Here is a 24158-nt window from a genome sequence, read left to right on the forward strand (position 1 = left end):
TCATTTTTTTTTTAAGATTTATTTATTTAAGGGCACCTGGGTGGCTCAGTCAGTTAAGTGTCTGCCTTCAGCTCAGGTCATGATCCTGGGGTCGTGGGATCAAGTCCCGCATGAGGCTCCCTGCTCGGCGGGGAGCCTACTTCTCCCTCTCCCTGCTGCTTCCCCTGCTTGTGCTCTCTCCCTCTGACAAATAAATAAATAAAGTCTTAAAAAAAAAAGATTTATTTATTTGAGAGAGGTAGAGAGAGAGAGAGAGAGAGAGAGCGTGCACGTGAGTGGGGAGAGGGGTAGAGGAAGAGCATCCTCAAGACGGCTCCATGATGAACCCGTGGAGCCCGTCCTGGGGTTTGATCTCAGAACCCGTGAGATCAGGACCTGAAACCAAACCAAGAGTTCGACACTCAACCGACTGGGCCACCCAGGAGCCCCCTTCGTGATAATTTTTCCCGTGTGGCCTGGGCGTCAGTTTTCTCACCCGTAAAATGGGACAGCAGCAGCAGCGTGTACCCGGTGGGGTTGGGAGAGGGGCCTGGCTGAAGCAGGGTGCCTGTGAACCCTTCCCCCCAACCGTGCCCACCACCCCAGGCCTATGAACGTTCGGAGAGCATGGAGGTAGCCTTCGTCACTCAGCTGGTCAAGAAGCTTCTCATTATCATCTCGCGCCCTGCGAGGCTTCTGGAGTGCCTGGTGAGGGGGCTGGGCGTGGGCAGGGGTGGGGGAGTGGAGGTTTGGGGTGGGTGGTCTTGGAGCCCGCTGCCAGCCGGTCCCTGCCCCGCCTCAGGAATTCAACCCCGAGGAGTTCTACCACCTGCTGGAGGCGGCGGAGGGCCACGCCAAGGAGGGCCACCTTGTCAAGACCGACATCCCCCGCTACATCATCCGCCAGCTGGGCCTCACCCGTGACCCCTTTCCAGGTGCTGGCTGGTGGGCGCAGGGGGCTGTGGGTGGACCCACCGGGACCCCGGCCTCTGCTCACTCTCAGTCCCTTCCTAGATGTGGTGCACCTGGAGGAACAGGACAGCGGTGGCTCCAACACGCCGGAGCAGGACGACCTGTCCGAGGTAAGGCCAGGAGGTCGAGCTGTCAGCACTCCACTTCTGGCCGGAGAGGCCAGGGCTCACCTCCTGGCTGTCTGCCCTCAGCCTGGGTGGATCTCTGGATCCCTGCTCCGAGCCTCAGTTTCCCCATCTGTGAAATGGGTTAATAATAATAGCTGTTCCTCCATGGGCTTTTTTCTTTCCATGGCAAGATATACATAATACACACCCCTGTACACATGATACATAAAATGTGTCATTTTAGCCATTAAAAATTTTTATTTTAAAGATTTTGATTTATTCGAGAGAGTGAGAGAGGTGGGGGTAGAAGCAGAGGGAAAGGGACACGCAGACTTGGCACTGAGTGTGGAGCTCCACACAGGGCTCTATCTCACCAGCCTGAGACCACGACCTGAGCTGAAACCAAGAGCTGGATGCTTAACAGACTGAGCCACCCCAGGTGCCCCAGTTTTGACCATTTTAAAATGAACAATTCATTGGGTTTTAGTACATTCACTGTGTTGTGCGGCCATCACCTGTAGCTAGTTCTGGAACATTTTCATTACCCCAAAAGAAAACCACGTGTCCCATTAAGCAGTTATTCCCCATTCACCCTCCCCCTACCCCAGCCCCTGGCAACCACTGATCTGCATTCTGACTCTATAGATTTACATATGCTGGATATTTCATATAAATTTCCTATTTCACATAAATGTATATTTCCTATACATTTCTGGGTAGTTCATATAAATTCACTTTCACTCTGTGGCCTTTTGCATCTGGCATTAACATTGTCAAGGTTCGTCCGTGTTGTAACATGAAATCAGAGCTTCATTCCTTCTTATGGCTTAATAATATTCAATAATTGTAGGGATCTACCATATTTGTCCATTGTCCATGGTTGGACATTTGGGTTGTTTCTACCTTTTAGCCATTGTATGAATAGTGCTGCTATGAACACTGGTGTACAAGTGTGTGAATAACGGTTTCAGCTCTTTTGAGTATATACCCAGGAGCAGAATTGCTGATCATGTGGTAATTTGCGGAGCCCTGCATGGGGTTTTGAGTAGGTTGGATGTCTCTCTGTGTTAATAGCTCAGCATAGTGAAAATCGCCATAATCCCACCTCTGGGCCAGCCACACTTTGACAGATGTTCCCCATGTCAAATACAGGCCACATATGTGTTTTCTCTGAACCATGCAGTGTTTTTGTTTTTGTTTTGTTTTGCCTTTTTTTTTTTTTAATTTGAAGCAAAATATAGAAAGGAGAACATTTTGACTCAAAATCTGGGTTTGGGCTTTCTCTTGAAAAATCAGAGGCTCCCCATTGTGGAGCCAGCTGGCTCTAAGTGGGGGCTGGCTTATGATAAGGGGTATCTGCCTCCCAGTCACCCATGGCCCCCACCTGGCCTATCTGGCTGAAGGCATTTGCATTTGTAACCTCTGTTTCAAACTCTATCTATGAATTCTCACACATGTACACGCACATCTTTCCTTTACATATATATTCAGGAGAATCTCACTATCCATGCCATTTGTTTAATTTTTTGAATAGGTAATGGAATGACATCACTCAAAACTCTAAAACTCTAAAAAGGTATTTATCTTTAATCGTTGTTTGTAGGATTCTGCTTATTCCATTCAATCAAACTTGTTAATTGAGTGATTCAGATCTTCCATCTCCCTATTCTTCCTTCTTTCTTCCTTTCTTTTCTTTCTTTCTTTCTTTCTTTCTTTCTTTCTTTCTTTCTTTCTTTTCTTTTTCTTTTTTCTTTTTCTTTTTCTTTTTCTCTTCTTTTTCTTTTTCTTTTTCTTTTTTGCCTGATTAATAGTTTCTGAGAAATATGTGTTAAATCCTGGTTTGGAGCAATTTCTTCCTGTAATTCTATCAATTTTTTGTGTCAGATGTTTTTAGGCTACATTCTGAAGGGCATACACATTTAATATTTTATATCACACATTTTTGTGTAATGTTTATGGAATGAATCTCTTCATCCTAAAGAAAAATAAACATAATTTTCCAAAAAAGTATATAGTGAAATATCCTATACCCACCCTTGTCCCCCACTGACCTATATCCCCCCAAATATTATTAGCATTTGTGCTACTGAACACCCCTCAAATGTGATTAGATAGCTCTATTTTGCCACAAAAACATATGGTATATACGGTACCTATTGTTCCTTGCTCCTCCCCCCACCTTAATAAAATAATTCGGAGGAAAAAAATATTTTGAAACTTTGGAGGGCCTTCTGAATCAATGTACTGAGAGATTCCTCATTCTTTTTAAGAGTGGTACAATATTCCTTTACACAGATGCCACTCGTGTGTCTACTTAACCAATTTCCTATAGATGAACATATGAGTCATTTCCAATATTGCAATGGGCAAGATAATACATATGTCATTTTTCACACGCATATCTGTAGCATTCATTCAAAAATGAAATTACTGGATCAAAGGGAACATGCATTTGTAATTCTTTTATATGCCAAAGTACCTTCCATGGGAGTGGTACCAATTTACACTTCCAATAGCAAGGTCTAAAAATACCTGTTCCTCTGAGCTTTACTCAGAGTGTGTCAGCCTTTGGATTTTTTTGCCAATCTGCCAGGTGAAGAATTGTATCTTAGGGTAGTTTTAATTTGCTCCTCTGCCACTATATGTAAGGTTCAGCATCTTTTCATACGGCTAAGAGCTCTAATTGTAGTTCACGTATCTTGCTTATATTTTCTCTTCAATTGTTAGGCCTTTTGTTATTGATTTCTGGAAGCTCTTTATATATTAAGGTGATTATTTTGTAGGCTTCTTTCCTAATGGAAAAATGTTAGGAATATGGCTTCAGAGCCAGGCAGTACGGGTTCAAGTCCTGACTTCGTTTCTCCCTCACTGTGGCACTTGGATGAAGGATCCATCCACCCCCTCCCTGTGCCTCAGATTCTTCATATGTAAATGGAATCATTAGAGATCCAATCTTATGATGACGGTGGTGGTCATCTCCATTTTTCCCCTGCAGGGCCGTAGCACCACCACCAAGGCTAAGAAACCGCCTGGAGAGAATGACTTCGAGACCATCAAGCTCATAAGCAATGGTGCCTACGGGTGAGCCACCCGGGGCTCTGGCGGGGGGAGGGTGGCGGAGGCCGGGTGTCTCGGAGGTGATGGCCGGTCCTCGCTCTCTCCCCCTGCAGCGCTGTCTACCTTGTGCGGCACCGCGATACGAGGCAGCGCTTCGCGATGAAGAAGATCAACAAACAGAACCTGATCTTGCGCAACCAGATCCAGCAGGCCTTCGTGGAGCGCGATATACTCACCTTCGCCGAGAATCCCTTTGTGGTCGGCATGTTCTGCTCCTTCGAGACCCGGCGCCACCTCTGCATGGTCATGGAATATGTGGAAGGTGTGGCTGCCTACAGGACCGCAGGGAAGATGGGGGGATGCATGCCGGTCATGGTTGCTCAGCGGCCTGTCTGAGCCCTAGTCACCATATTGATTACCCACCTGTATGTTTATCTGCCTATTTAACTATTCAGTCATTGATTATCCATCTCATCTGTTTATAACCTAGTTGTCTGTGGGTTTATCCATCTGTTTTCATTTCATTTAATATAGGTACATCCATCCGCTTATCCATCCATCCATCCAACCTCCATCTACTCATTAGCTAATCTATCAGTTTTTCCATCCATCCATATATCCATCCCATCCATCCATCCAGTCATTTGATTATCCATCCCTTTGTCCCTCCATATTATCTGTTATCCATTACACATCTATTTTTAAAAATTAATAGACTTTATTTTTTAGAGCGTTTTAGATTCACCTAAAACTTGACTGGAAGGTGCATTGAGTTCCCAATACCCCCTTTCCTCACAGTTCCCTCTATTCTTTACATGTTGTGTTCATGTGGCATATTTGTTATAATCGAACTAATATGGCTACATGATTTTTTTTAAATAAGTTTCTTTCTCTCTCTCTTTTTTAAAGATTTATTTATTTGTTTGTTTATTTATTTATTTGACAGAGAGAGAGAGAGCACAAGCAGGGGAAGGGGTAGGCAGAGGGAGAGGGAGAAACAGTCTCCCTGCTGAGCAAGGAGCCTGACGTGGGGCTCGATCCCAGGACTTTGGGATCATGACCTGAGCTGAAGGCAGACGCTTAACCGACTGAGCCACCCAGGCGCCCCTGGCTACCTGATTATTAACTGAAGTCCCGATAGTAGGGTTCGCTCTTTGCCTGGCATGTCTATTTTCATCTATCCATCTAGCCATGCAGTCACCCACCAGTTTATTCACCCACCTACTCACCACTCATCCATCCATCAATACCTGTGTATCTATTTATTAATCCATCATCCATCCATTTACTATCCATATTTTTATTCCTCCATCCACAACTCTATTCTAGCAGCCTCTCATCCTATCTGGCTATCTCCTTCCATTCATCCACAATTTATCCATCAGTTTATCCAGCCATCTATTTACTCTCCACCCATCCAGCCACCAAGATGTATTTTTTTTCATCTGTTTATCCACCCATCCATGCTTATATTCACCCAAATATTAGTTCATTCATTGCACCAAACACACATACTGTGGTTATTAGGACACACATGGTCTCGCGGGGCCACACTAGGCTGCCCCCAAGCCTTTAGTCAACCACCCATTCACTCAAGAGATGTCCCCGCATGGTTTTCCTCATGCCACATGCTGCGCTAGGTGCTGACGGAGCAGTTGGGACCCAGACGCACACACGGCTCCCTCATAGAGGTTACATTCTGGTCTGTGTAGCCAGACAATAAACAAGTCAAAGGAGGCCAGGTGATTTCATATATGAGGATGGCATCAAGGACCGAAGGAAGAGGAAACCCAAGCACAAAGTCTCTTAAGCGAGAAGGTGTCTGGATTTGGAGGAGCAGCGAGGAGACAATAAAGCTGGAACGAAGCGAGCAAGCCAGAGGGAGAGTGGGGGGAGATGAGGATGAGAGGTGATTGGGCCGAGCATGCAGAGCCTTGCAGAGCCCCAAATGGCATTGGATTTCACTCCAGGTGCAAGAGACATCAACTATAAGGTTTTAAGCAGAGCTGATATGATCTGATTTATGTTTTGAGAATATCTGTTTAGCTGCTGCAGTGAGGGCAGAAGCAAGGAGACCAAGAGGTGACAGCACACGTTTAAGGTCATGTGCCTCCTGAGTGTGGCCCAGCCCCAAAGTCTCATTTGGAAGTCAATGCAGCTTGGTTCTCTTCGTAAGTGTGAGTCAGGATTACCTAGGGTTGTGGCCAAATGCAGATTCCCGAGCCCACCCTCGGGGAGTCTGATTTGTCAATTTCTGACACTGGGCTCAAGCTGAGAGAAAGAAAGAGAGAAAAACAGAAAGAGAAAAAGAAGGAAGGAGGGAAGGAAGGAAGGGACGAAGGAAGGAAGAAGTTGACTTGTGATAAAAAAAAATCATGTTGCCTTCAGGAACGGTTGTATCTGGGTGCTCAAACCATGTAACCAAATCTCTTCATCTCTTGACTCTGCTCTTGCATGTGTGGACTTCCTCCAGACAGGCCTTGATACAGCAGAGTTGCCATCCAGCAGATCCCAGTTTACATCCTATGAGTTCAGCAATCTTTGAAAAGAGAAGGGAAAATCTTTGGGATGATTCACTAAAGCGACTTGGGTTTCATGCTGACCCAGCCGCAGCACCTGGAAGAAAATCTGGCCCTTGTAAGAGAAGTTAGGAACGGATCTTAGGAGACTAAAATACAAATGCCAGTTGCAGTAAACCTGGTAGGGGCTGGGAATCTACATTTTAAGGCCCCAGACCCTCAAGATTCTGACTCCAGGAGATCAAGGCCCATGTTTCCAGACCCAACTGACAAGCAGGTAGGCTTTCATCCTAACCAGATCTCACCTCCACCACCTACTCCCTGCAGGACCCACCCTCTCTCCAGGTCTCAATCCCCTCCTGGGTGAAATTGGCTGAGTAGATAATTTGGGAGGATGGCTAAGAGGAAGAGGGAAGCCTGGTGGAGGGCACTGCTCCTGTGACCCGGGGAGGGGAGGCCCCTCTCCGAGCCTCCGTTTTCCTTGGCTGTAAAATGGGAGCCATGTGCGGTGAGAACTTGGAGCACGGTGAATGCTCAGCTTTAGGCTGAGGGTGCCTCCCTCTTCACGAGGGCCAACTCCTTCCCCCACAGGGGGGGACTGCGCCACCCTGCTGAAGAACATCGGGGCCCTGCCTGTGGAGATGGCCCGCATGTACTTTGCTGAGACGGTGCTGGCACTGGAGTACTTGCACAACTATGGCATCGTGCACCGGGACCTCAAGCCTGACAAGTGAGGCTTTCCCATCACTTCCTTCCTGCCCCTCGGGCAGCCCTGGCCCAAAAGGACCAGGACTGAGGTGGACATGGGCTTCACTTCTGAGGCACCCCCCCCCCAACACACACACTCATTGCAGCTTACTCATCACCTCCATGGGACACATCAAGCTCACGGATTTCGGCCTCTCCAAGATGGGGCTTATGAGCCTCACCACCAACCTGTATGAAGGCCACATTGAGAAGGACGCCCGGGAGTTCCTGGACAAACAGGTGTGTGTGCGGGCATGGGGGTCACCGTGGGTGGAGTGACCCGACAGAACTGCGGGGCCCAGAGCCTGGGGGGGGGCTCGGTTCTCCCTCGAGTCCCCTCCTGCGGCCAGGGCGCAGGCTGACGGCCTGCCCCCAGGTGTGTGGGACCCCGGAGTACATCGCACCCGAGGTCATCCTGCGCCAGGGATACGGCAAGCCGGTGGACTGGTGGGCCATGGGCATCATTCTCTACGAGTTCCTGGTGGGCTGCGTACCCTTCTTTGGCGACACACCCGAAGAACTCTTTGGACAGGTCATCAGTGGTGCGTGCCTCTGTGTGGGGGGGCAGGCGGGGGCACGAGGACATGGGCCAGCCCAAGGCCTTGTAGACTCCAGAAGCGACCCCCAGCCCTGCCTTTTCTGCAGATGACATCCTGTGGCCAGAGGGGGACGAGGCCCTGCCCACTGACGCCCAGCTCCTGATATCCAGCCTCCTGCAGACCAACCCCCTGATCCGGCTAGGGGCAGGTAAGGGGTCTGCTTTTCAGAGAAACAAAGGACTGGGGGTCATTGCCAGAGAGTAGGACTCCAGGTCTAAGTGGTCTGGGGCAATCTGCAGGGCTGGCCCTCAGCGGTCTCTGGAATGCCCTCCCCTCCTCCCTCCATCACTCCCGCCCCAGGTGGTGCCTTTGAGGTGAAACAGCACAGTTTCTTTCGAGACCTGGACTGGACAGGACTGCTGAGGCAGAAGGCCGAGTTCATCCCCCACCTGGAGTCCGAGGACGACACCAGCTACTTCGACAGTGAGCAGGGACAGGGGGCGGGATCCGGTGAGAGGGGCCTCGGTGAGGCCTAAGCTGGGACCGCAGCTGCGTAGGGGACCTCCCAGCCCCCAGTGGGATGAGAGGGCCGAGGTTCTGGTGGGGGCGGGGATTGCTGGGAGGCGTGGCCTGGCATAGGGGGCCCTAGGTGGGATCTGGAGGCGTGGCTTCTCTGGAGCCTCTGAGAGGGGTCTGGGACGCAGCCTGGGGAAGGGGCCTGAATCAGACCCAAGATAGGGCAGGGGCCTGGTAGGGGCTCGCCCGGCCGGCAGTCCTGGCTGGAACGAGGATCCGGATCCGGTTCGGGTGGGATTGTGATCTGAGGCGTGGACCCTTGCCTGCGGTTATGGCCCACCCCCCAATCCTCAGCCCGCTCAGACAGGTATCATCACGTGAACTCCTATGATGAGGATGACACGACCGAGGAGGAGCCTGTGGAAATACGCCAGTTCTCCTCTTGCTCCCCGCGCTTCAGCAAGGTGGGCCAAGGCTGGGCTAGGGCTGGGTGAGACCCAGAGAGGGCGGGGCTTGGGTGGAGGCGGGTCTTTGCTTCCCCCTCAATGGGTTGAAGAGGCGAAGGGTGGTAGGTCTGCAATGGGGCGGGGCTGAGGAGACCGAGGGCCCCAGGGTCCCAGGCCCGAGATCTCAAGCGGGGGAATTACTGAAGGGGTAAGAGATCTGGGGTGATAAAGCCTGCGGCGGAGGTAGCCTGGGGGTCTTGGGACTGGCCTGTGGCATTGAATGGAATCTGACGGGAACCTGGACACATGTGGAAAGGAGGCGCACGGTGGGACGGGGCTAGTTCTGGACGGGGCGGGGTCAGGACCTGGACAGGCTTGGCAAGGCTGGGCAAGATCTGCTTTGAGGAATAGTGTGTAAGGGGGTTCAGGGCCTAGCTGGGGCGAGAGTAGACGTAACGGTGAAGGCTGGGGAGGTGGGGCAAGAAGGAGAACATATTCTTTTAAAGATTTTTTTTTTTAAAGATTTTATTTATTTATTCGACAGAGATAGAGACAGCCAGCGAGAGAGGGAACACTAGCAGGGGGAGTGGGAGAGGAAGAAGCAGGCTCATAGCGGAAGAGCCTGATGTGGGGCTCGATCCCATAACTCCAGGATCACGCCCTGAGCCGAAGGCAGACGCTTAACCGCTGTGCCACCCAGGCGCCCCAGGAGAACATATTCTTGAGGGCATGGGCGGAGCAGGGCCTAACTTAGTGGAGTGGGGCCTAAGTTGAAGAATTGTAGGTCGTTGGGGTACTTCTCAGAATTGGGCGGGGCCCGGCCTTGGGGGTGGAGCGTAGTTTGGGCGGGTCCAGTAGCAAGAAGCGGATTGGCTCGGAAGCAAAAGCGGGAACTGGGGCCGAACTTGCCTCCCAACACCACCCACCCGCCGGTTCAGGTGTATAGCAGCATGGAGCAACTGTCGCAGCACGAGCCCAAGACCCCGGTGGCGGCAGCGGGGGCCAGCAAGCGGGAGCCTAGCGCCAAGGGCCCAGAGGAGAAGGCGGCCGGCAAGCGGGAGGGCCTGGGAGGCCTGACCCTGCGCGAGAAGACCTGGAGAGGGGGCTCCCCGGAGATGTGAGGAGGGACAGGACTGGGTTTGGGGGTGGGGCCCAAAGGGGCGTGTCTCTTCTGACCACTACCCCTTCGTGCAGCAAGCGTTTCTCGGCCTCGGAGGCCAGCTTCCTGGAAGGGGAGGCCAGTCCCCCGTTGGGCGCGCGCCGCCGTTTCTCCGCGCTGCTGGAGCCCAGCCGCTTCAGCGCCCCCCAAGAGGACGAGGATGAGGGCCGGTTGCGCAGGCCCCCCCGACCCAGCTCTGATCCCCCGGGCTCGCTGGATGCGCGGGCCCCGAAAGAGACAGCTCAAGGAGATGGCACCCCCAGCGCAGGGGACCCCGAGGCCAGTGAGTGCCCCCTACTGCCGCCTTCCCCAATTCTGCAGTGGCCACATAGTGAGCATTTCACTGAGCGTGGTGCTGTTTATGCAAGAGCTCACCCACTCTTCACACTCCAGCCCGGGGATTCTCATCAACATGGGGAACACCCCATATTCCATGCTCTGTCAACAAATGTATTTGAGCACTCCTCTGTATCAGGAGCTGTGCTAGATGGATATGTTACCTAATTTATGAAACTCACAAGTAAGAGAGAGAAGCGGGAAGAGCATTCCAGGCAGAGGGAACAGCGTGCAGGAAGTCCGTGGCCTTGGACTGACCCCTAACCCACCTGCTCTGTTGCAGCTGACCGCCCACGCCCAGGTGACCTCTGTGCACCCTCGAAAGATGGGGATTCATCCGGCCCGAGGGCCACCAATGACCTGGTTCTCCGCCGGGCGCGGCACCAGCAGCTGTCAGGAGACCCCGCAGTAGAGAAGAGACCTTCTCGAACGGGGGGCAAAGTCATCAAGTCAGCTTCCGCCACTGCTTTGTCTGTCATGATTCCTGCAGGTGACGCCGGGCTCCATCTAGCAGGGGAGGGGCTCTCTCCATTTGTGCCAGGATAGGCCAATGAGAACACTGTATTTTCCCTATCCACAATGATTGGCTCTGGGACGGACCAATGAGGACCCTGGGACTTTGACTTGGGCAGAATGAGGTGCAGCTACAGGGAGAGATGTGTCTTGTTGGCCCCAGTCTCTGACCGTGATTCTGTGTCTGCAGTGGACCCCCATGGAAGCTCACCCCTGGCCAGTCCCATGTCCCCACGATCTCTCTCCTCTAACCCATCCTCACGGGACTCCTCACCCAGCCGGGACTACTCACCGGCTGTCAGTGGGCTCCGCTCCCCCATCACCATCCATCGCTCTGGCAAGAAGTACGGCTTCACACTGCGTGCCATTCGGGTCTACATGGGTGACTCGGATGTCTACAGTGTCCATCACATTGTCTGGGTGAGCACACATATTTGGACTCTATATCCGGAGGTTGGGGGTGCGGGGGGAAGAAGGCCCCCCAGGGATGAGGGACAGCTCAAACCCTAGAACCAGGACCTGGGTAAGAGTCCGCTGTGACCTTTGATCTTACTTCCCTTTCTGAGCCTCAGTTTCTTCATTTGTAAAATGGGGAGAATGATTACTGTTTCATTAGGTGTTATGAGGATTGCTGTGCATGCAGAGCTAGGCGTCTGGCACAGAAGCTCAGGGAGCTTTCCTTGTTACCAATCCTGTGACCCTCCCCTTGTGGGGTGTCTTGTCCCCAGCACGTGGAAGAGGGAGGCCCAGCCCAAGAGGCTGGGCTTTGTGCTGGTGACCTCATCACCCACGTGAACGGGGAGTCTGTGCATGGCATGGTGCATCCTGAGGTCGTGGAGCTGATCCTTAAGGTGAGTGCAAGGGAGGGAGCACCCCGTGGGGAGAGCCGGGGAGGGCTGAGAGGTCCCGGGGAGCTGGAGCTGGCTGAGCAGTCCCGCAGAGCATCTCTCTCCTTTCTTCCCCTAGAGTGGCAATAAGGTAGCAGTGACCACAACGCCCTTCGAAAATACCTCCATTCGCATTGGCCCCGCACGGCGCAGCAGCTACAAAGCCAAAATGGCCAGGAGGAACAAGCGGCCCTCGGCCAAGGAGGGCCAGGAGAGGTGAGTGGGGCTAAATGCAGTTGGCAGGTCTATAAACAGCAGGCTGAGGGAACACTTGTGTTTTTGTGTTGGTGGTGGTGGGGAGCAGTGGGCGGGGCTAAGGTGGGAGGTGGTGAGGACCTGGAGGGAAGTGCCCAGGAAAAGTGGCAGGCTGGGCCATCGAGCAAACCAAGAGGGCAGAGAGAGAAGGTCTGGGAAAGCGGGAGAAGCCAGGAAAGGAAGCTGTGCCAGGTTTCTGGGCTGGGAGAAAAACCTTGTGGGAGGTGTCGTGGGAGGTGGGCAGAGCCGCATTTGTCCGTTAAAGAGGGTGCTGTGGGGAGCTGGTCCTGACCTGCTGGATATATTTAGGCAGCTGGGAGGGCTAGAAGAAGGGATTTCTATGTGAAATGAGCCCGCTAGGCAAGACTGGGCCAATTGAAATAATTTCTTCCCTTAGCGGTAGGAGGAGCTAGGAGAGGTGACTGGGGCCAGGGGATGTTGTGTTTTGATCAGAGGGTTTGGCGGTTTGGCCTGGACTAGTCGTTGAGTGCGAGATTTGAGTGACAGTAGCCAGACAAAACTGAGTCAGGTGAATTTCTTCCAGCCCTGTTAGGTGGGTGGCAGCTGGAGGGGGAGGGGCTAGGGAGGTGGGCGGGGCCAGAAAAGGTTGGTTCGGTGTGGATGCGTGTTTTTCTCGCTTGGGCTGGGAGCCGCCAGAAAGGAATGGGGGTCTGAGATGGGAGGAGCCAAATGGGACCAGCGTTAAGGGGAGGTCTTTCGGTTTTGATAGGTGGGTGGCAGCTGGAGCGGGAGGGGCCAGGAGGGGTGGGCAGCCCCCAGGGCGGATGTGCGGCCCTAAAGTGGAAGAAGCCAGGAGCGCTGGAACTTGGTGAAGGGTAGGTGGCCCCCTCTTTGTCCCCCAGCAAGAAGCGCAGCTCCCTCTTCCGCAAGATCACAAAGCAGTCAAACCTGCTGCACACTAGCCGCTCGCTGTCGTCGCTGAACCGGTCGCTGTCGTCCAGCGACAGCCTCCCGGGCTCGCCCACGCACGGGCTGCCTGCACGCTCGCCTACCCACAGCTACCGCTCCACGCCCGACTCCGCCTACCTAGGTACGCTCTGCGCCTGCGCGCGGCGGGCCGAGCGGCGCAGGGTGGCGGGGCTGTGCCCTGGCTGTGTACCCAGCGCGCAACAGCCCCTCTCGCCCACCCGCAGGCGCCTCCTCCCAGAGCAGCTCGCCGGCCTCGAGCACGCCCAACTCGCCAGCGTCGTCGGCCTCGCACCACATCCGGCCCAGCACCCTGCACGGGCTGTCGCCGAAACTGCACCGCCAGTACCGCTCTGCGCGCTGCAAGTCGGCCGGCAACATCCCGCTGTCGCCACTGGCACACACGCCGTCCCCAACACAGGCGTCGCCCCCGCCGCTGCCAGGCCACACGGTGGGCAGCTCGCACACGACGCAGAGCTTCCCTGCGAAGCTACACTCGTCACCGCCGGTGGTGCGCCCGCGCCCCAAGAGTGCGGAGCCCCCGCGCTCGCCGCTCCTCAAACGCGTGCAGTCGGCAGAGAAGCTGGGAGCCTCACTGGGCGCCGACAAGAAGGGCGCACTGCGCAAACACAGCCTCGAGGTGGGCCACCCGGATTTCCGCAAGGACTTCCACGGCGAGCTGGCGCTGCATAGCCTCGCCGAGTCGGACGGCGAGACGCCCCCCGTCGAGGGTCCTGGCACACCTAGGCAGGTTGCCGTCCGTCGCCTGGGCCGCCAAGAGTCGCCCCTGAGCTTGGGCGCGGACCCGCTGCTGCCCGAGGGCGCCCCCAGGCCGCCGGCGTCCAGCAAGGAGAAGGAGTCTCCGGGTGGTGCTGAGGCCTGCACCCCACCCCGTGCGACTACCCCCGGGGGCCGGACCCTGGAGCGGGACCCCAGCGGCACACGGCACCAGAGCGTGCAGACAGAGGATGGAGCGGGTGGGGTGGCCAGGGCTGTGGCGAAGGCCGCGCTGAGCCCAGTGCAGGAACACGAGACCGGCAGGCGCAGCAGCTCGGGTGAGGCAGGCACACCCCCGGTACCAATTGTTGTAGAGCCTGTGCGTCCAGGGGCCAGGGCCGGGACGCCTCAGCCTCCTGGCGCAGACTCCAAAGGGTTGAGGGAATCCACATCCCCGGCGCCTCCTGCACCTGAGGCCCCCCGGGGTCGAGAGTGTTGGGTGCTGGAGGTGGTGGAGGAGCGGACCACGCTGAGTGGGTCTCGCTCCAAGCCCGCCTCCCCCAAACTCTCTCCAGAATCCCAGACCCCCTCCCCAGCCCCCACAAAGAATGTGCCCAGCAGTGCAGGGCCCCCGGTCCCACCCACTTCCCTCTTGGTCCCAGCCACCAAGCCTGAGGCGGGGCTGACCTCCCGGTGCCCTGCTGAAGCTGTACCCCCAGTAGGCCTGACCAAAAAAGGTGTACCCTGCCCCACGCCTCCAGGCCCATAGCCGAGGGGGCCGCTGGCCCTGCTCTGTACAGCCACCTGTATACATATGTACACATATAAATAAAGTGTCTGTGCCGTGTGAGCTTTCTGGGGCTCACCCCACCTCCCCTGGCGGGGCAAGACATTGTGTTTCTGCCCCCTTGCCTGTGTGCGTCTTGAGGCCTGATTACCATCAAAAAGGGAGGTGAGTCTCAGGTTGACCCTTCCTTGTGGTCCCACTTTGGGTCTCACTTAGGCACCACCTGTCCCCAGACCTTCAGGGAGAGAAGAAGGGCTGTAATGTTGTCTGGAGTCCCAGTGTCCACTTGAAGAAAAAAGGTTAACAGCCCCATCCACCAATTTCCTTTTATTTCTCAACAGTCCGGAGTCAGGTATGTGATTCTTGTTTTGCAAATGAGTAGACTGAGTCACAAGTTAAGGCACATAATTAAGGTCACACAATTAGACATTAAGCTGGGGTTCAAGCTGAAGTCCCAAGTGTCTTCTGAGCCTTAGCTCTTACACGCTCTGCTGGAGCTCTTCCTGGAGAGAAGGTTTTCTTCTCCCCACAGGGCTCCCAGGCCTTCACCAGAGGCTGGAAGGCCTTCCAGAGGGTTGGTAACCGGGCACATAATGTGCCCCCACCCCGCTGCTCCTCTCTGAGGTTCCGATTCATGTCACCCACACAGGCCCAGGGCCCTTTTGGGGCTACACACCACTTGGAGTGGTCTTCTGTGGAACTGAAGGCTGGGCCAGCTGGCTCAGGGAAAGCTATCTGGGTCACGTCCAGCACATGCTGGACCCTGGAGCAGTTGGAGGGTAGGATGCCACGAGAGTTTTGCCAGAACTGGACCTGCAAATTACTGCCAAGGGCTTCTGCCAACCAGCCAGAGTACAGGTCTGTGGAGGATGGAAAAAGGGCATGGACAGGGTCAGGGTCATTGCTAGGGCCACTTCCCCTTTCTGAGCTCAGTTTCCTCAGTTGTCAATTCTTGGAAACACAGGGAATGACAATGTTAAAACTAATAGCCCTTACCAAATGCTTTAAATGCATCGCTTCATAACAATCCTTTAAAGTAGACCCCATCACTTCATAACAATCCTTTAAAGTGGATCAATGTCCCCATTTCTCAGATGGGTTAAACTGAGATTCTGGTTAAATCCCATGTCATGTAGCCAGAAACCAGTATGTGACCCCAGGTCTGTTAGTTGTCTACCTCTCATTTGATTGTGGCTCTCAAAGAGTACTAGTCCTTATTCCTGACCTGCCCTTAGCCATGGGCACACCAGACACCCCCTCTGCAGAAAAAGAGCTTTGCAACCCTCAATCTCAGAACTCACCATCTCCAAATTTTCCAAATTTGGCAAAGCTCTGGAAGGTGTCCCCTGCCTTGGACGTGAGTGTTACACTGCTGTTCCAGGGGCCCTGGAGAACATGGTGGCCCTCAACCACGTCCTCCAGGTAGGGGACTTTCTGAGCGAAGGCCGCATCTAGCTTGTGGTCATACACTAGGGGGTAGGTGTAGGTCAGCTGTCTGCCTGGAGAGCAAGGATAGAGAAAATGAGGGACTATTCCACATTCTGGTCTGGGAGTCAGGGAATCACTTCGCCTCCCTGTCCACACTCACCAATCTTCCCGAACTGAGCGAGGGGGAAAGACACACAGAGCAGGGTCTGTCCGAAGGTTTGGGCATTAGAAGGCCAGCTGTATGCAGCAGAGGAGGCAGGTGGAGGGAACTGTGGAACACTGTGGACCAGCCAGAAGCCCCCTTCTTGGTCCAGGAGCAGCACACCTGAACCAGAAGACAGGGATCAGGAGGACTGCTCCAGGCATCCCGTCAAGCATGTGTGCCACCAGGAACACCCTCCATTTGCAGGGGGCCTGGAGAAGGGGTGGGCAGTGTCGAAAGCACTGCTGAATTCAGTTTCTGCAGCTGTCAATTCTCATAGTCAAGAAGAAAAACAATATTAATATAATGAGGAAGCAGATGTCCAGAGTCTGACAGAACCCCCCCCTCCCCCGCCCGCAATCCCTGGGCAGGGCAGGGGTTAGCTGGGGAAAATGCATAGGAAAAGCAAAGCCCTTCCCCAGCCTCAGTCCAGGACTCACCCTTTGTGTGGCCCCGGCTGGAGAAGTCCTGAGCCCCACTGGGTTTAGGTGGCTGGTCATTGTATAGTAGGAAGGCGAGCTGGGGGGAGATGGATGGAGCAACTTGAAATTTCCTCCCAGGCTGGGCCCTAGAGTCTCATCCCAGGTTCAGCCCAGGCACCCCTTCACCTGGCTGGCGTTCTGGTACAGTGGCAGCAGGCTGCGGCCCACGGCCCCCGCCGAGCTGTTGATGGACTCGGCGCCGTCTCGCCAGCCCCCTGAGTCCTTATCCATGTACTTGTATTGCAGTCCGCTCTGCGTCGCATCCCCGGGCCCGCTCTGGGCTGGCAGCTTGTAGACGACGAACCTTGAAGTTGAGGAATGGGAGAAATTGAGGGAGGGGAAGAGAGGGAACCCCAGGCTTCACCTAATTGCGGAGTCCCCCCAGGCCAACCCCGGAGGATGATCAGCGCCTGCGCACTCACCAGTCCACGGGCTTCCCCGAGTCCCCGTAGCAGGTCAGGGTCCTTACAGGGACCCACAGCAGCGCGGCCAGCAGCAGCGGGCTCAGCGTGGCCATGGCGCTTGGGTCGAGGAATCTGTGTTGGGACCCGGGGCGCCAGGTCACGAGCTGGGCCCGGCCGGTCCCTAGGGGACTTTCACTTCCCCAGATAAGCGTGGGAACCCCAGCCGGAACCTCACGAGGATGGAGACTGCCGGCGAGACAGAGAGGCTGAGATTTGAAAGTCAGTTCTGGGCCCTCCGGGGGCGGGGTTCCTTTCTGACGGTCACTCCCCTCAGATACCGCCTCCCACTTCCGGCGGACTCAACTCTCGATATACTCCACCCACCGGTCCGGCTCAGGCCACGCCTCCTATGACCACATGGTTCCCCTCCCCCGCCTCCGACTGCTTTGCCGGCCAATCATAGCTCGCATCTCTCCGCTATGCCCCGCCTCCGTCTCTTTCTTCTTTAGCTAGTCTCAAACCGCTGTCTTCCGCTAGTACCCCGCTGCTCCGGCTCCTGGCTTAAATGCGGATTTGGATTTTTTCCTTTCCTGTTTTACAACCTGAAGTCTAACTCTTGTGATCTATGCTCTTTTAAGGGGCGCTTGTGCTCCTGATTCTCCTTTTCATTTCATATGTTTTCCTGGGGCTCCCTGAGCTGGTCTAGGGGATATTTGGGATCGTGTCACGGTGGAGGGTGATGGGGCTCTGGGGCCGGGCTGAGGGCTCTTACACCGAGGGAGACGGTCCCAGTGATTGTACCTGGGGTTCAAGGCAGGAGACAAGGACGATTTAGCCTAGTCTTGGGGTGTGGTGGGGAGGGGCGCCAAAGCCTGCAATGCCAAGAGGGGTCGCTGAAGTTTACATGAGGGTGTGAAGGTGTGTATGGTCCCCAATCTCACCCCTGACAGTAAAGCTTCCTCCCATCTTTCAGCACCCAAACCCCACAGTCAGGCCAACGCTGAACCTTTATCTGGGAGGGGCATTGGTACAGGACCCATAACCATTCGCGGCAGATCCAGCCACTATGCAGAGCTTTATTAGTCACAGTGTGAAAGCCCCCTTCTAGGCACAGGGTCTCTGGGAAGCCTCACCCCACAACCACTCCCACTGCCTAGGGCCTCTTGTAAGCGGGTCTGAGGGTCCAGCTTTCTGAGGTTCTGTCTCGCTGTCCGAAATGTCTGAGTGTCCAACTGAATCCGTTTATTTGGAGGTCTGTCTCTGTCTCACGGTATCTGTGTGACCATTGGATGTCTCTGTGTAGCTCCCTGAGACTGAGGACGTGCGGGAGCTTTGGTTGGAGGCTCCCCCAGGTCCGTCTATGGGCCAGTCCTTGATCTTTGGGGGGATCTGTGGGGCCGCGAATCCAGGAGAGGGTCCATCCGAGGGAAAACCACCCTGTGTGGATCTGCTCTTGTTCTATCCCCAGCCCCCAGGAAGGGTCCAAGTGCTGGGGCAGGGCTCAAAGATGACGCTTCATGTGCAGGGCCAGGTGATCGGAGCGTGAAAAAGCGCGTGGGCAGAGCTGGCAGCGGAAGGGGCGCTGTCCAGTGTGCTTCCGGTAGTGGCGGGTCAGTTCGTCTGAGCGCGCAAACCTCCAGCCGCAGCCGTCCCACGTGCAGGCGTAGGGCTTCTCCCCTGGGTGGGTGAGGAAGCCTTGAGCGCCACTCTCCGCCCCACCCCTACCCCGTCTGCCTCTGCATCTGGTCGCACTCCTTTGCTCAGCCTTGGTCGGTACCAGGGTGAGGCAAGTGAGGCGCCTAGCGCGCAAAATGTAGGGAGGCGCTCACTCTCAGGGGAAGGCCCTGATTCTGCAGCCACTTCCGGCCTCTGCGACCTCGACCTCTCTTCTGTACCTGCATTTGGCGCCAAACCCGTTCTCATTTTCTGGACTCAAGTCGTGTCCCCTACCCCACTGGCTTCATTACCTGTTCCCTATTACCCTGCCCCTGAGTACCAAAGCCATCCCCACCTTCGTCCTTTGGCTTGGCTCCCTGTTTCAGCCCCTCCCTTGTACCAGGGGACCCTCCAGCTGCTGCCCAATTCTGCCCTTCCCCCTAGTCCCCCTCTTCCTCGCCTTGGCCCTTGAGCCTTGAAATCCAGGCCCCCGGTGATTGTTTTCTCCCCCAGGCTATTCCTGGCCTCCTCCCCTGCGTCTCTGCATAGTAATGTACACAGGGCCCTACCCTCTGTGGGGTCTCCTAAATTTAGGCCTCACCCTTCCTCCTCCCCCCAGCCTCTATTCCACAGCCCCGCCCCGTTTTAGGATCCCTGGGACCCGGCTTCTCCTCCTATGCCCATCCTCCTTTCCCAGCTATTTCCTCCATCCTGCTGGACCTGCCTCCGCAGCATCTGGGCTCCGGAAACTGACTCTGGCCCTGCCTCTACTCCTGCGTGCCGCCACGCCCCCTACAGTCTGGCTCCGCCTCCCTGGTAAGCAAGCCCTGCTTTACACTCCAGGCGGCCTAACTCTGCTCTCCGCTTGCCCCGCCCCTGGCATTCCAAGCTCGTCCCCTCTCCGCAGTCCCTCCTCTAGCCCGCCCCCTTTGTCCCTGGCCAGGCTTTCTGCTCTTTAGCCTTTCCCCTGCCCAGGTCTTACCCGTCGGTTCCCTGAAAAGCTCCTCAGGTTCCCTAGGTTGTCTCCATCCGCCTCCCGCAATGCTGCCTGTCCGGCTCCCGAGATCCCAGGCCGCTCCCAGCTCCCTCTGCCCTGCCCGTGGCTCCAAAATTCTGCTTTAGCTCCGCCACTTGCTCGGGTTTTCCGGCTCCCCAGCCATTCCCTGCTCCTGAGGCCCATCCTCCAGCCGCGCGCCCCGCTCCCTCACCTGTGTGCGTGCGCAGATGAGCCTTCAGGTGTGAGCTCTTGGTGTAGCTCTTCCCACAGCCCGGGTGCGTGCACGTGTGCGCCGCCTGCCTCTTGCGCGCCCACGATCGCCGGCTGCGTTTGGATGGCGCGGCGTCTGCGATCCCTCCCGGGTCTCCTGCGGTCCGCCGGAGTCCTGCACCCGCCGTCCCGGGTCCCAGACAACTCAAGAAAGAAGGGGGTGATGTGGGGCGGGGCGGAGGAGCCGGGAGCCCGCGGAAGAGCTGGAAGTGCCCTTGGTACTGCGGCACCGGGTACAGCGCTGGGTACCCGGACAGCAGCCCGTAGGGGGCGCCTGGCGCCGTGGGCACTGAAAGCCCGGTCCGCGAGAAGTAGCTGCCGGCGGAGCCCGCACCTGGCCCGGGGTACACGGGCTGCAGCGGCAGTGCCTTGGGCTCGGGGGCTGGGCCCAGTGCTGAGCCCATAAAGGCGTCCGAGGCCGGGGCTCTTGGAGCCGGGCGTGCCCAGCCCGCGTGCTCCTCGGGACCCAAGAGCCCAGCCACCAGCCCCGAGCCGCCCACATACGGGCTGGGAGTCTCGGGAGGCGGCGGCGGCGGGAATTGCACCCCGGAGCACTCGCCTGGCGCCAAAGCGCAGGTTTGGGGCGCGCCGCCTGGCTCTGGGCAGGAGAAATTGGTGAGAAGGAGATCCAGATCCCAGGCGGTGGCCGAGTCCCTCTCGTCGTCTTCGTCCTCCCTGGGCGCCTCTTGCGACTCGGGCCTCACGTGGAGGGGCAGCCCGGTGGGATCAGGGGGACCCGGACCCAAGTCCTGCACCTCCTCAGAGCGCCACCACTGGGGAGGGAGCCGGTAACGTGAGGCTTCGGCGGACACCAGGGTACCCTGCCCAGAGATGGAGGGGGCTGGATGCCCTGATGGGGGCAGGCTGGCCAGAGGCTCTGGAAAGGGGTCTGGTTTGCTTGTCTGTCATGTCAGTCTGTCCCCCTCCCTTACACTGCACACTCCCTCTAGCCCCCCCCCCCAACTAAGTTCAGGGACAGAGGTCGATGGGTCTGGCTGGAGACCCAAGATAAGACTGACATTATCTGGAGCCACACTCAGGCATGGGGGATGGGGTGGCAGAGCTAGGCATGGAAGGCTGGGTGGGGGGCAGCCTTGCCTCAGTTTCCCCCAACTCTCCCTCTCCTTCCCTGTTCCCCCCAAAAAATAATTCCGAAGATTAAATTCCTGCATTTGCTGTTTCCCCCTGATATCTGGGGTTGTCTTACTGCTGACTGCTGCATTGTTCAGCTTCAAACCTCCCTCAGGTTTTTTCTTTTCTTTCTTTCTTTGTCTTTTTAAAGTAAGCTCTATGCCCAACATGGGGCTTGAACTCATGACCCTGAGATCAAGAGTTGCATGCTCTACCTACTGAGCAAGTCAGGTGCCCCTCCAAGCCTTGGTTTCATATGACAAGAAGAGGTCCTTAGACCAAGTTCAGACCCCTGGCCTGGACTGAGGAGCCCCAGCCTTGGGTAAGATGCAGACAAGAACCCCCAAGCCCTAACCACAGCCCACGACCCCAGGCAGCCCACCTACACCCCGCCTGGCCCCACCTTGAGAAAGTCCTCCTGCGTCTCCGGAAAGGGGCCCAGGGTGGTCAGCGTGCTGATGGACGGCAAGGCGGTCTCAGCCGCGGCCATGGCCGGCTGGTGCCCACCCTGGGCCTTTGGCCTCCTCTCCCTCCGTGGCCTCGTGGGCTCTGAGACACCAATGGCCCCTTGGAGGGCTCCTCTCTGCCCTCAGCTGATTGGCTGCAGCCCCTGATAAGAGGCAGGCAAGGCGGGGGTCACCGTTTCTGGGGAAGAGACCTCATCTCAGCCTATTTAGGGGCTGGGCCTTAAGGACTGACCCTGTATCTAAAGCCAAGTCAGATGTTCAGGGGCTGGGGGTTCAGAGGTTGAGGGTTCGGGTGCCGGGTAAAGGGAGGCACTGAGTCCCCACCAAAGAAGAGACTTGGGGACCTACTTTTAGTTACCTTCCTGTAGAAGTGGTGACAAACAGAATGGGGATCCTGGGAAGGGGCTCTGAGACCCCCTTTCCTGTGACCGGGGCCCTGTAGCTCTCCCCCTCCCCAGTAAACAGTAGCGACCATGCCGATGGCGGGACTTGGCACGAAGTCCCTGCCAAGCCAAGCATTATCAGACACCCCAGATGTTGGAGGCTGCTATCAGGTGGGGGCCCAGAACAGCCGAAGCTCTGCTCCCAATGAGTGGGAGGGTTGGGGGCTGGGGCTTCACGTTAGGATGGTTTGAAAGTGCCTGGATTGTGGGTTCCCAGGGTCTGAGCCCAGTGCCGGGAGGAGCCCCTCCCAATCAGCCGCCACTGTGACCATGGACCCTCTGGGGGGTGCTGCGTGGAGGTGCAGCTGCTGTGACCACAGCTGCTCCGGTGTGATGGGGCTGGGGCAGGGGAAGTGACCCTCTCTCCTGGGTGGAACGGGCCAGTTGGATCAGGCCACAGGAAGTGCCTGATGATGTGCAGGAGACCCTCCCCAGCCCCTGCTCTGGGCCTGGCTACTGTTTGATTTCTGCCCTGCATGGGGGAGGAGTCCAAGCTTCTACGCCAGGGACCTCCACTATGGTGCCCTGGGAGCCCGGGGGGATGCTACGGACACATCACAGACACCTGGTTCATGGTCATATCCACACACAATCAGCAGTTACATGGTGACACAGACTCCTGGGCCCTCAGTCACACAGATCATATAGTCCCTGCACATGGAATTGTGTGTTTGCATATCATACAGACCATGCACAGACACCCAATTCCCAGGCACGAAAACACAGCTGTACACGACATCGGTTACACAGTGATATGGCCACACAATCTCACAGACTTAGAACTCATAATCACACAGACAGGTACCGACAGTCACACACTTACAGAAACACCCACAACCACAGTGACATGATCGAGCCACAACCAGACGGCCGCACGGAGACTCTTGGGTACGTTGTCACCGAACTATGAAAGATGCAGTGACAAAACCCCCGTGAAACGCAGATGTGGCCTCCACACACAAAAGCCTCAAACACAGCAGCCCACAGCCGCTCACAAACACACGTTGTTGCAGTATTGCACACAGCAATACGTCAGACACATCCACTCATGGCACCACATAAAGCCTACGACCTTACGTGTTCACACACTCTGCCACTGTCACAGTTCGTAATTGGTCACGCAGTCGCACGGCTACCAGGGCCCAAGCACAGGGGGCACGCCAGTCAAAGACAGACAACCCTCCTGGCATGGCCTCAAACCTCGGATGGTGAAAAGCACACCCCCTGCCCGGACAGAGACACAGCCACAGACGCACCGTCAGTGGGTGCATCACAGACGCATCACACAAAAAGGCAAAATATGAGCAGCGCCACGGGGGGGTGGTGCAGCAAGGAGTATAAAAGCCAGCTCAGGGCACCCACTAAGATGGTCATGTAGAGAGAAATTGGAATCCCGTAAACTGCTGGTGGGAATGGAAGATGTAGCTACTGTGGAAAAGTCTGATGATTCTTCCAAAAGTTAATCAGAAAGTTGGACAAGAGTTACCATATGACCCAGCAATTCCACTCCTAGGCATATGCCCCAAAGAATTGAAAACAGGTATTTAGGGGCACCTGGGTGGCACAGCGGTTAAGCGTCTGTCTTTGGCTCAGGGCGTGATCCTGGCATTATGGGATCGAGCCCCACATCAGGCTCCTCCGCTATGAGCCTGCTTCTTCCTCTCCCACTCCCCCTGCTTGTGTTCCCTCTCTCGCTGGCTGTCTCTATCTCTGTAAAATAAATAAATAAAATCTTAAAAAAAAAAAAGAAAGAAAGCAGGTATTCAGGGATGCCTGGGTGGCTCTGTAGGTTAAGGATCTGTCTTTGGCTTAGGTCATGATTCCAGAGTCCTGGGATCGAGCCCCCATCCCCAGAGGGAGCCTGCTTCTCCCTCTGCCTGCTGCTCCTCCTGCTTGTGCTCTCTCCCTCTTTCTGATGAATAAGTAGATAAAATCTTTAAAAAAAAAAACCCAGGTGTTCAAAGGAATACTTGTACACTAAGTTCACAGCAGCATTAGTTAACAATAGTTAAGAGGTTGAAACACCTCAAATGTCCGTGAACAGCTGAATGGATAAACACAATGTGGTCCATCCATACAGTGAAATATTATTCAGCCATAAAAAGGAATAAAGTTCTAAATACATAATCACATGGGTGAACTTCAAAAACATGCTAAGTGAAAGAAGCCAGTCACGAAAGATCACACATATGAGTCCATTTAATATCCAGGAGAA

The 24158-nt window shown here is 55.5% G+C and overlaps 3 protein-coding genes across 4 annotated transcripts in view; 1 reads left to right on the top strand and 2 right to left on the bottom strand.

Moving 5' to 3' along the window:
• Positions 1-14526, top strand: part of MAST1 (microtubule associated serine/threonine kinase 1) — a 24728-nt gene extending 10202 nt beyond the window's left edge. The window contains exons 8-26 of one of the 2 annotated variants that reach the window (XM_034657853.1): positions 586-687; positions 782-914; positions 994-1061; positions 4054-4139; positions 4229-4437; positions 7226-7364; positions 7489-7621; positions 7758-7923; positions 8027-8128; positions 8281-8403; positions 8791-8900; positions 9821-9999; positions 10077-10324; positions 10661-10867; positions 11081-11310; positions 11619-11741; positions 11857-11993; positions 12896-13083; positions 13187-14526. In XM_034657853.1, the coding sequence (XP_034513744.1) occupies positions 586-687; positions 782-914; positions 994-1061; positions 4054-4139; positions 4229-4437; positions 7226-7364; positions 7489-7621; positions 7758-7923; positions 8027-8128; positions 8281-8403; positions 8791-8900; positions 9821-9999; positions 10077-10324; positions 10661-10867; positions 11081-11310; positions 11619-11741; positions 11857-11993; positions 12896-13083; positions 13187-14445 (3942 nt within the window). In that variant the 3' untranslated portion in view covers positions 14446-14526. The remainder of the gene's footprint in view (positions 1-585; positions 688-781; positions 915-993; positions 1062-4053; positions 4140-4228; positions 4438-7225; positions 7365-7488; positions 7622-7757; positions 7924-8026; positions 8129-8280; positions 8404-8790; positions 8901-9820; positions 10000-10076; positions 10325-10660; positions 10868-11080; positions 11311-11618; positions 11742-11856; positions 11994-12895; positions 13084-13186) is intronic. The other variant, XM_019801553.2, reaches the window with a different exon arrangement.
• Positions 14527-14775: 249 nt separating this feature from the next.
• On the bottom strand, positions 14776-17431 carry DNASE2 (deoxyribonuclease 2, lysosomal). Its single transcript, XM_002921006.4, has 6 exons — positions 16998-17431; positions 16702-16879; positions 16534-16612; positions 16052-16216; positions 15765-15962; positions 14776-15323 (listed from the first exon to the last, which is right to left on the bottom strand). Exons 1-6 carry the CDS (start codon positions 17090-17092, stop codon positions 14905-14907), a joined length of 1134 nt encoding a protein of 377 aa, XP_002921052.1. The 5' UTR covers positions 17093-17431; the 3' UTR covers positions 14776-14904.
• Positions 17432-18035: 604 nt separating this feature from the next.
• On the bottom strand, positions 18036-21615 carry KLF1 (Kruppel like factor 1). The gene is made up of 3 exons (XM_002921007.4): positions 21437-21615; positions 19844-20675; positions 18036-18656 (listed from the first exon to the last, which is right to left on the bottom strand). Exons 1-3 carry the CDS (start codon positions 21521-21523, stop codon positions 18481-18483), a joined length of 1095 nt encoding a protein of 364 aa, XP_002921053.4. The 5' UTR covers positions 21524-21615; the 3' UTR covers positions 18036-18480.
• Positions 21616-24158: the final 2543 nt, after the last annotated feature.

This window comes from Ailuropoda melanoleuca, chromosome 4, assembly GCF_002007445.2.
Source record: "Ailuropoda melanoleuca isolate Jingjing chromosome 4, ASM200744v2, whole genome shotgun sequence".
Lineage (NCBI taxonomy): Eukaryota > Metazoa > Chordata > Mammalia > Carnivora > Ursidae > Ailuropoda > Ailuropoda melanoleuca.

What these genes read in the sequence shown, in the direction of transcription:
- KLF1 (XM_002921007.4), bottom strand. Translation starts at nt 21,523, where the DNA reads ATGGCCGCGGCTGAGACCGCCTTGCCGTCCATCAGCACGCTGACCACC. An exon ending in CGCAGGAGGACTTTCTCAAG is followed by an intron (nt 20,676 to 21,436) that starts GTGGGGCCAGGC and finishes CTCCCTCCCCAG; the next exon opens with TGGTGGCGCTCTGAGGAGGT. An exon ending in TCATCTGCGCACGCACACAG is followed by an intron (nt 18,657 to 19,843) that starts GTGAGGGAGCGG and finishes TCACCCACCCAG; the next exon opens with GGGAGAAGCCCTACGCCTGC.
- DNASE2 (XM_002921006.4), bottom strand. Translation starts at nt 17,092, where the DNA reads ATGGCCACGCTGAGCCCGCTGCTGCTGGCCGCGCTGCTGTGGGTCCCT. An exon ending in TGTACCAGAACGCCAGCCAG is followed by an intron (nt 16,613 to 16,701) that starts GTGAAGGGGTGC and finishes ATCTCCCCCCAG; the next exon opens with CTCGCCTTCCTACTATACAA. An exon ending in CGCTCAGTTCGGGAAGATTG is followed by an intron (nt 15,963 to 16,051) that starts GTGAGTGTGGAC and finishes CTTGCTCTCCAG; the next exon opens with GCAGACAGCTGACCTACACC.